The 11569-nt window shown below is 38.7% G+C and overlaps 1 protein-coding gene across 1 annotated transcript in view; it reads right to left on the reverse strand.

The window, feature by feature from the left end:
- Positions 1-4518: 4518 nt before the first annotated feature.
- The window catches only part of sin3aa (SIN3 transcription regulator family member Aa), a 26226-nt gene continuing 19175 nt past the window's right edge, over positions 4519-11569 (reverse strand). Inside the window, 6 exon segments of the mRNA XM_059335591.1 lie at positions 4519-5318; positions 6864-7056; positions 8277-8371; positions 8772-8864; positions 10290-10463; positions 10607-10776. Of these exon segments, the coding sequence (XP_059191574.1) occupies positions 5088-5318; positions 6864-7056; positions 8277-8371; positions 8772-8864; positions 10290-10463; positions 10607-10776 (956 nt within the window). The 3' untranslated portion in view covers positions 4519-5087.

An 11569-nucleotide genomic window follows, 5' to 3' on the forward strand; every position in this document is an offset into this window, starting at 1 on the left:
TGAAATATAGAAAATATAAAAAACATCAACACAAGTTGTATTTTCTTTGAATAAAATATTTAGTAAGTGGGAAATGTTGACTGAAGGCTTTTCAGAAAAAGAAGATCTTCCAAAGATGTTGCACAATTAATACAAAATGCAATTAATTTACTTTGATGCTGGTGAATCTGTCACTGTCATTAATCAATCAATAATTAATCAATAATTATATTTGAGACAAACTGGAAGTGAGTAGCATCTGTTTGTAAATAATAACAAGGAAATTATTCCCATTATCCTTATATTTATATTGGATATATATTGTTCTTATTTATGGTATGTTTATGTTAATTCCATGTTTGTATTGTTTATGTTGACAATCATGAATAAAGTCTGTTTTGAATGTTTTGGCGCCCCCCAGTGGCCGACAGCAGTCAGGACTCATTAAATCTAAACTGATGATTAAACTCTCTGTAGTTTTGTTCTATTTCCTCCATGTCTGAATCTTTCCATCCTGCCTGTATTCACCACTTAAAACATGTTTAAATACCATGTTGGTATTTTTTTCACCTATATGACCTGATAATAATAATAGATTCTTTATTCTGACTTACTGGATCAACATTTAGAACCAAAAAGAAACAAAGAAAAACCAACATAAATGTGATCTTGTGATTGTGTGATCCTGTCATCAACTCTGGTTTTATTCTAGTGGGACTCTGTTTGATTTGGCTCTGGTGTGTTTAGAGGAACAATTTGGGTCATTTTGTGTATTTTAGTTATTTTCCGTCTTTTTAGTTATTTTGTGTCTTTTTTGGTCATTTTGTGTCTTTGTTAAAGTAATTTTGTGTCTTTTTTGGTCATTTTGTCTTCTCATTTGTTTCTCTTTTGATAATTTTGTGTCTATTTTTAGTTATTTTGTGTCTTTTTTAGTTATATTGTCTTTTTTTTGCTCCTCATTTGTTTTTTTTTAAATCATTTTCTGTCTTTTTTTTGATCATTTTGTGTATTTTTTTTAAGTCATTTTGTGTCTTTTTTCGGTTATTTTGTTAACCCTATAAAGCCAAGTGTATCATATTTGATACATAAGTTTTTGGGACCTCTACATCAAAAACCTGATGAATACATGAATTGATGATTAAAAAAACTGAGCAACAAATTTCACAAAAATACCAGATGTAACAAAAATTATTTGCTGGTTCCACTGGTGGATCAGTCATTGCTGCGTGAAAACTTCATATCAGCAGATGTATGATGTTGTTTTATATGGAAACAAATATTTTGTATGTTTGAGGAAAATGTTAAAAGGAAAGTCAAAGTTTTATTTGGTTAAAAATATTAGGTTTTATGTGATTATGTGAGTTTAAGAAAAGCAAATTGTGAGCAACAAATTGCACAAAAAGACCTGATGTATCAAATATGATCCAAATTAAATTCATATATGAAAATTAATATTGAATTAAAAAAAAGGTTAGCCGGTTCAACAAACACTCCAGTTTTGAAAATTTAGAATTTTCTGGCAATTATTTCACGGTTCAGGCTTTATAGGGTTAAGTTTGTCTCCTCATTTGTGCCTTTTTTTAAAAAGTCATTTTGTGTCTATTTTTGGTCATTTTGTGTCTTTTTTAGTCCTTTAGTCCAACATAAAATGTGATTTTGAATCTTTTTTTTAACTCTATCATGCTCAATAAAGAATTTGAAATGTTGCAAATGCGAGCAAAGGATTCAAATATAACATACTCAAACTCATGCTGCTTTCTAACCCTGTAAACAAATGAAGATAAACTGAGTTTCTGTGAAATGTTTCTCTTTTTTGATTGTTTCTCTTTCGTAAACAGCTATTTGCAAGATAAATAACTCATATAATTATGTTGAAACTAAATAAAACTTGCAATAATTCTCATTGATGTTAAACCCTATTAAATATTATCATGAATAAATTAAAGACTTCACGTACCTGTGGAGGACGAAGACGATCATCAGTTATTTTTCTTTTTGTCTGATCTGAGCTGCTTCATCGCTTCACCACATTAAAAAATCTACCTCTTATCACTCACGACTTTTCTTCTTCATAATGTCGGTAGAAAAAAATGTCATATCGGTCAAGGCTCTGGGTCTTTTCTTCTTCTTCGGGCCGGGTCGCGGGGTCAGCAGGCCAACCATGTTTCTCTGCACAGCAACAATTTCCAGCTCTTCTGAGGACCACGGCAGATAAATGACGTCTGGAGAGCGACTCCGTACCGAGGAAACTCTGCCGGTATGGAAGAAATATATATCCTTTCTATCTTTATTCAAGACCATACAATTTCAGTTTGAGAGCATAATTTCTCCTGCTCAGATTTATTCTCCTCATGCTCACATTTTGTGCTTGCGTTTCAATAAGAGAATCAGCTGGTTGCACGGATTCTATAACTGTAATTGTAATTTACCAATTAAATTAAATTAAAAATCATAATATGACATGCAGCGAGGGTGCTGCGTCCCATGGTTTAAAAAGCTATGGTTAGCAATTTCCTTATCCATTCGACAAACCAATCAGAGTATTTATAGTGTATAAAATATATGGCGCCAATATAGAATTAGAAAAAAATCTAAACTACAATAACTCTTTAGGATTACTTAAGATTAATTATACATAAACATGCTGCGTCTTAAACAGATGACGATTCAAATGGCTGCCAATATGGTAAATTGGTGTATTTTAAGAGAGAAGCAGTTTTACAAACAGGATATACTACCCGCCCCTACGGAGCCTCAAAAAGGGCGAAGGAACGCACCCAAGACACGGCATCCCTCATTTGATTGGTCCACACTCTAGCTGTCTCCCTATTGGCTGGTGAAACACACTATTTTAAGCTCAGGGAGAGACATCTTCAGTCTGACAGCTACCTCAACCTGAGAGGACGAGCTGGTTCTAAGTGTGTGCACATTACATTTGAGCGTGGAGACTTTAGATCTGATCGCACACAGGACATATTTAAATGTCCAAGAAGAAGAAACGTGAGCACAAGCATGTGACTTTTGAGTTCAAGGACACATTTTGAAAGAAAGCAGCAGAAATCTGAGTGCGAGCACCAAATGTGAGCATGAGGAGAATAAACCTGAGCAGGAGAAGGAGCTGTGTCACTGAAAAGGAATAAATTCATGCTCTCAAACTGAAAATCTACGCTCTAGAATAAAGACAGGATATTTCTTCCATATTCCAGCTGCTTGTGTCCGACGATGAAAGTTAGTGTGAAGAGAATAAATGAGTCAACAACTGCAGACGGCTCCGTAGGCTACAAATGTTGTTTTTATTATTACTTTAAATAATGTCTAAATAAAGGGACTAAAGACATGCTCGTGTGACTTTTTCCATTATCAAAAATACGGGGCGTGTGTGTGTGTGTGTGTGTGTGTGTGTGTGTGTGTGTGTGTGTGTGTGTGTCACAGGGTGATGATGTATCTGGCGTCCTGCCATCACACGGACGGTGTCGAGGGGCAGTGATTCAACCAAACGTCACATTCAGAAGAAAAACAATATTCTCATATATAAAAACTGAAAAGACCTGGATACATTTTCTACTTTTCCACTTTTTACTACAAAAATTAAAAAGAAAAGGACATAAAGGAACACACAAAGGGGGAAAACGGCTATTTTTTATAATCAGCTCCCTTTGGTAAAAACTGTAATAAATGGTCTTTTTCATTTACATCCTAACTTTAGTTTCTTCACTAAAGTCCAGTCAGCTGAAAGTTTTACTAGCACAACAACACAGATCTGTCATAAAAAGTCTGAGACTATATACAGTGTATTTACAAGGTGTGTGTGTGTGTGTGTGTGTGTGTTTGTGTGTGTGTGAGCTGGTGTATTGGCGGAGGGCGTTTTAAAAAGGTTGACGTCCAGGGCGGCGAGGATCCTCTGTGTTAATAGAACTATATATAATATATATACACACACAAACACAGGAACATGTCAGAGTCTGACACTCACACTGTACAGGTTCCAGTCTGAGGCCGGACACAGCTGACGGGAGCTGCAGGTGTTTACACAAACAGCTGCAGGTGTTTACAGAAACAGAAACAGCTGTATGTGTTTACACTGTAAACAGCTGCAGGTGTTTGCAGACACAGCTGCAGGTGTTTACACTGTAAACAGCTGCAGGTGTTTACACTGTAAACAGCTGCAGGTGTTTACACTATAAACAGCTGCAGGTGTTTGCAGAAACAGAAACAGCTGCAGGTGTTTACAAAAAGAAACAGCTGCAGGTGTTTACAAAAACAAACAGCTGCAGGTGTTTGCAGAAACAGAAACAGCTGCAGGTGTTTACAGACACAGTTGCAGGTGTTTACACTGTAAACAGCTGCAGGTGTTTACAAAAACAAACAGCTGCATGTGTTTGCAGAAACAGCTGCAGGTGTTTACACTGTAAAACGCCTGCAGCTGTTTGTTTTTGTAAACACCTGCAGCTGTGTCTGCAAACACCTGCAGCTGTTTTTGTTTCTATAAACACCTGCAGCTGTTTGTTTTTGTAAACACCTGCAGCTGTTTATAGTGTAAACAGCTGCAGGTGTTTACACTGTAAACAGCTGCAGCTGTTTGCAGCTGTGTCCGGGCTCAGCCACAGTCTAATAATGCTGCCATGTGTTTCAGAAACAGAAAGTAACTCTTGTTCAGGTTCAGAATCGGCGCAGGAATGTCAGCAGGTCAACGTGGACCTTCACTCTTCAGAATAAGTGCACTTTGTCCACCAGAACACTCTCCCGGGTGGTTGATGGTTCGATGGCGCTCTCGCTCGCCGGGGAAACGCAGAATGTTCGGTTTGAAATCTAAACCGAAGCTCGGCTGTGTGATAACGTACAAAAAGCACCACTCTCTCTCTCTCTCAGTGCTGGTGTGAGCTCGGGTCTGCTGCTTCCTGACTTCCTAAGTTTTGGCACCAAAGGCCCTGCGAAAAAATGGGCCCAGCTAAAAACGCTGGTAAAATCAGTATCCCGCCGCCCCGGCGTGCAACACACACGGCGGCGAGCTTAATGGCGCTCCGTATCAGCCTTAAAAACACATGAACGAGCCCCGCCCCTACCTCGACTCCAGACCTGTCTGACCTGAACACGTATCAGTCCCTGGGCTACGGCGCCTTGCTGGGCGGCCCGTATTTCACGCGGTACTTGTTGATGTTGACGTAGTGGAGGATCTCCGGCTGGCGGCTGGTGGTGCAGGGGACCAGCCCGTCCCGCGTCTCGCCCATCAGCCACCGGTTGGTGTCGGCGCCCATGTCGCGGGTCACGTGCTCCTTGGCCCACGAGTCGACCCAGGCCTGGAAGCGCCGGTGCAGCCGCGTGCTAACACGCTCGTGTGACTGCAGACAAACGGACGCCGTTAGAAACTCAACAGGCAGACGGAGATCCTTAAACAGTCAGTCAACACGTTCCACATCCTCTAACATTATCAGAAAGTTCTGACTTCTGATTTGGATTTATTTTTTTATTATTCTTTATTATTATTATTATTATTATTATTATTTAACCTCTTGGTGATTTTAAAATAAGCCCCTAAAACCTGAAGTTTTTCTGGAAATTCAACAGAAGTGTCAACGCTTCTACTAAATAATAGATTTTTCAGCCTCTGTAGCAGATAGAAATGAAATTATTTGAGAGCTTATACAAATACTACAAAACGATGTATCCGCTTTCCAGGCTTCAATGGGTTAATAGGACACTCACTGAAATACTTCCAAATTCCAAATTTCAACCCTAGAGAATATTGGAGGATATTACATACAGCCAGAATGTGTAAAAAAAACATACGGACCCAGGTAAGGGGGGTAATGTTTGAGAAAAAAGTTTACGAGATTAACGTGGCAAATCTACGAGAAAAAAATGCGTAGATTTATGAGATTTAAAGTGGTGAATCTGCGAGAAAAGAGTTTTTTTCCCACTTTTTTCTCGTAAATCTGCGACTTTTTTGTGCAGGTTTGCCAATTTAAATCTCTTAAATCTGCAACTTTTTTTCTAGTAGATTTGCCAGTTTAATCTAGTAAATTTGCAACTTTTTTCTCGAAATATTCTCAAATGTCATGGTGTCACCGTCTGTGACGTAGCCTGATCTTTGCTGATTATCTGGAAGAAATCCATGTGGTTCTACGACCTCAAAGAGAGACAATGGGACCTAATTTTGATATCCACTGAAGTTACCAAATAAAGTTCTTCACGAAGCTCTGATATAAACCTGATGTTCCTCTGAGTCTTCAAACTGAAGGAAATGATTGTAATGATCTGAAATCATCTTAAAACGGCTCATAACCTGCTTCATGTTGCATTCAAATACTAGATTTTTTACCTTTTCAGTCACAGATTTTTTGTTACTTTTGTTATTTAGAGGTCTATAAAACATTTCAGATGTTAAAAAAGTTGCAGAAATCTTTGCTAATTTCATCGTTTCTTCTGTCTATTTTTGGCCAGATGCATTGTGTTTATTAAAGTTAACCCTTTATCAGGCGAAGAACTATATTTGGTAACTTCAGCGGATATCTAAAATGAGTAATAGATGAGTAATAAATAAAATAATATTTCGGGAAAAAAGTTGCAAATTTACTAGATTAAAGTGGCAAATCTACAAGAAAAAAAGTCGCAGATTTAAGAGATTTAAAGTGGCAAATCTGCACGAAAAAAGTTGCAGATTTACAAGAAAAAAGCAACTTTTTTCTCGTAGATTCACCACTTTAATCTCATAAACTTTTTTCTCAAAATATTTACCCCCCTCCCCCAGGTCCGTATGTTTTTTTTTTTTTACACATTCTGGCAGTATGTAATATCCTCCAATATTCTCTAGGGTTGAAATCTGGAATTTGCAAGTATTTCAATGAGTGCCCTGTTAAGGGTTAAAGTAGATGTGATGTGAATACCTGGTGAGCTCTCAGCAGGGCGGTGCGTCTGTACATGTAATCCTCAGACTTGAACACGTAGACCATCTTGTAGGAGTTGAGTTTGAACATGCACTCCATCTTCTCCTTCTCCAGGGACTTCTTGCCGCCCTCGCAGGCCTCCTTGTCCAGCTGCTCCCGCCCCTTCTGGTACTTCCTGATCCGCCTCAGATTCCTGCACAGATCAAAACGGGATGAGAGCGGGAACGATCGGAGTTTGTTTAATCAAAAGGATTTTTTTGTTATGGGTGGGCGATATGGCCCTAAAAGATTATCATGATATTTCAGGTTATTTTTGCAATAACGATATTCTTGACGATATCACAAAATACTGAAAAATATATAGAAAATATGATTTTTTTTAAAATTCTGTATAAATAAATAAAAAACATTCAAGAAAATATAAAATCAATTATAAATCTCAAATGTAGTGTAAACTGCAAAATCTCAACAGAATACAAAAAAATTACTCGTTTACGAGTTTTAGCAAATAATAAAAAATAACCATCTAGGGGGTCCGGGGGCAAATTATGTAACACTTCTAAATCTAAAGTTTTCTTAATCTTGGTAAGAAACAAATAATCATCAGGTCACTCTGCTCGGGCCAGTTCATCGCTGCTGGCAGCTTTAATTTGATCTCTTTTGTACTTTTTTGTGTCCAAAAGAAGATGTAAAAAGACACAAAATGACCAAAAAAGGACACAAAAAAGACACAAAATTACCAAAAAATGACACAAAAAAGACACACAGAGACACACAAAAAGACGTAAAATGACCAAAAAAGAAACAAAAGGCATAACATCACAAAAAAGACATAAAAAGACAAGAAAACACCAAAAAAAGGAAACAAAAGACATAAAATCACAAAATAGACAAAAAGATGTTTAAAAAAAAATCACAAAAAACACACACAAAAGACACAAAAAGACATAAAATAACCAAAAAAGAAGCAAAGGACGTAAAATCACAAAAAAGACATAAAAAGATTAAGAAAACACACAAAAAAGACGCAAAAAGACAAAAAAAACCACCAAAAAAAGACACAAAAAGTTTTTTTTATCTTGGTAAGAACCAAATAATCATCAGGTCACTCTGCTCGGGCCAGTTCATCGCTGCTGGTAGCTTTAATTTATCTTTTTTTAAGAGTTTATTTCTTATTTTAAGTGTTCAACATGCTTATTTCTAGATTTAATCATTTTAATTGAATAAATCTTGTCAAGGTAAATTATCTGTCCATGCAGCAAGATCATTTCCCTCAGATTTACTGTTTTATCTTGCTTTTAGACACCTTTTTTGCAAGTGCAATATCAAGATATGCATTTTTTTTACTCATTAAATCGTGAACTATGCAACACGGCCCAGCCCTCCTGTCTGTCTGTCCCGTGTGAGTCTCACCTGGGCAGGAAGACGGGCTTCTGAGCGAGGTGCTCCCTCAGCTCCGGCGTGGTGGAATCTGGGTTTAAGTAACGTCCAACATAATCAGACCAACGCTGAAACAGAGGACAAGCACCACACACAGTTCAACCACGGAGCAGCTTTATAAACACTACTGCTAACACCAGTATTACCAAATAGGTCCTTACTAGTTTTTCCACTCCAGCTGGAAAAGTGGACCTTCTTACTAGACAAAATGTAAAAACATGACAACTTTTATTTGCATTTCTTCATCTAGTTTCCTCATAAGATAATAAAACTCAAATGTGTCATTCACTGCCACTAAACATCAGTTTAATTCATTTCATCAGGGCAGTTTACCGGCACAGAGACAAAAAAAAAAAAGGCCTGATTGGTTTGTAAAAATATATTAAAAAAGGAAACATTCTGTGTCTTTCTCTGCATTGATCCAAAGTGTTTTCTGTCTGATTTAAAGCGCCAGGCGTCCTCTCTCACCTCGGCCTCCATGGGCTCATCTGAGTTCTCCTCCTCGCTGTCCAGCAGCTCCACCGTCAGCTGCACCGGCCCTCGGCTCCTCGAAAACACCATCTGAGAGGAGAAAAGGGTTTAACTCATTTACGGCGGGAAAGCATTACTGCATTTCTACCATTAAAACCAGGGGCGCTGTTGCGATATTCTACCATTAAAGCTGGGAAAGTTGATACGTCGTTTTGTAGTTTGTTCCACCTATTTTCGGTCTCTTGGCCAATAGAATGCATCAGAATACATGTGGGAGTGTTGCAATGCATCATGGGACTTTTCCAGAACTTTAAATCATGGAGGAAGACGACTATAGCGGAGGAGCTCAGCAGGAAGTGACGGAAGAGATCTGATGAAAACAGCGCCGATCATTTAATTGCTGATCTGGACTTTGAACCCTCGGAACCAATCGACCGGCATTTATGGATGAGGAATATGTTTTTAGACGACATATTTTCACCAAAGAACAGACATCTGGAGATAATACCAATAATAATACTAATTGATTGTGATGATGATATAAGAAATCATGACTGTTTATGTCTTATATTACTTTATGCGTCGTTGAGTACCCTGAAAAGTGCAATATATAAAATGTATTATTATTATTATGATTATTATTATTATTTTTACATTTTTTATTACAGTATGCTAATGAGAACTATGTCTATTTCTTCTTCTTTATGTTTGCATCTTGCTAATGGGCATGTATTAGTATTCTGCATAGGATTTTTTATTCAGTCAAATGTAACATTTGCTGAGTTTGTTGATAGAACTTTATTGAAGGTTTGGACAAATAAACTCAACTTCGTATGAAAGCCAAGGGTATAAGCTCTCAAATACTTTTTTAATTTCATTTCTATCTGCTACAGAGGCTGAAAAATCTTCTGTTGAATTTCCAGAAAAATTTCAGGTTTTAGGGGGTTCTTTCTGAATCACCCAGAGGTTTTACAGGCGTTTTAGGCCTAAATGGGTTAAACTCCGCTCGGTTCTCAACTCATTATAATTAGGGATGCTCCGATCAGCATTTTTGGGGGTCGATACCGATCACAGAATCGATGGGAGATTAATAATAATCCTCAATGTCCTGTATTTACAATCTAGCAATCCCTAATTACAATCCTGTTTATCTGCTGAACATTAACAACTATCATAAGAAACATAATCAAACTTCTCTCAGATTTTCTCTCATCAACAGTTAAGAGACAATCAGGGTAAAGCTAACAGTCAGGTGGTAGGAGCCACTTCATCAAGATGGCGCATCGGAGATGGCAGCCATATAAAATCTATGAGAACCAATATATCTTCCAAGCCACTCAGAAGGTCAATCTTAGTGTCAAAACCTACATTTTCTGGGTCAAAGAATCATTTAAAGCTGTTGAGAATATCACTAATGTTGAAAGAACTTCAACGACTAAAACGTTGCTGTGCTGTAATCTGAGCTGTGTGTTGTTGTTGTTGTTGTTGTTGTTCTTGTTGTTGTTGTGTGTTCACCTTGAAGCAGTTCTCGTCAGACATGAGCTGCTCTGCTCGGCGCTGGTACGAGGCCTCGGCGGAGCTCCGGGTCGTCTGCGTGGACGCCGTTCCTCCGCTGGCGCCGTTAGCGCTCTCAGAGAGGTAGAGGTCCGTCACCTGCACGCAGATCTCATCGCTCACGATGTGCTGCAGCTGCAGGAGGAGGAACAACCAGTTAGAGGGGAAACCAGTTAGAGGGGAAACCAGTTAGAGGGGAAACCAGTTAGAGGGGAAACCAGCTAGAGGGAGGTTGGGGGGAGAAGGGGGAGGATGAGGAGGATGAAGAGGAGGCGTACCTGGCGGACGATGCTCTGGATGAGTTTGTCCATGGTGAAGCCGATGAAGGCGTGGATGGTGAACATCTCCCTCAGAGAGTCTTCGTACTGAGACGCCTCCATGTTCCCGTCCAGCAGGTTTCTGACCATCTCCAGGAAGGCCGAGTAGTAATCCTCCACCTCGATGTCCACTGTCACAACAAACACCAACATCACATCTCAACACATACAACATGTTTACCTTTCTTCAGGTTTCCTTCTCCTAATATCCAGAGAAATGTGAATTATTACAGCGTTCTAAATTTAAAAAGAGAAACGGGTAACATGTATTTAAATTAATATTAATTCCATATTTTGATCACGATTTGGCCGCCACGATAAAATTAACCTGCTCGTCGGTGATATTTCCATTTTAAAATGTGTCTCTCCTGCAGATCTAATCAACACTTTCTACACCAGTAGTCCTCCAACCACCAGGGGGCGGGGCCGTTTTTCTCCCCTGAAAAAAGCCTGGTTGCTGATTGGATAGAACGCTAAACAGGATGTGACGTAGTACTCCACGCCATAACAACAAACGACATTAGTAAAAGCCGGCGAAGCAGTGTTGCCAACTTAGCAACTTTGTTGCTATATTTAGCCACTATATTTCAAAAAAGCGACTGGCGACAAATCCAGCGACTTTTTCTGGTGTTAATGGAGACTTTTGGAGACTCGTTCTTACTCTTCTTTACGTTAAGAAGAGTAAGAACGAGTTGAAGCGGCACAGTCCTCCTGCAGCAGTCTCTCCCAGCAGCAGAGCTGGAGGGGATGTTAACCCCTTAGCGTACAGTCTGCAGATTGCTAACAGGCTAACAGTTAGCTCTGTAGCAGTACAGTGTGTATGTGCTAACAGGCTAACAGTTAGCTCTGTAGCAGTACAGTGTGTATGTGCTAACAGGCTAACAGTTAGCTCTGTAGCAGTACAGTGTGTATGTGATAACAGGC

This window comes from Centropristis striata, chromosome 6, assembly GCF_030273125.1.
Source record: "Centropristis striata isolate RG_2023a ecotype Rhode Island chromosome 6, C.striata_1.0, whole genome shotgun sequence".
NCBI lineage: Eukaryota > Metazoa > Chordata > Actinopteri > Perciformes > Serranidae > Centropristis > Centropristis striata.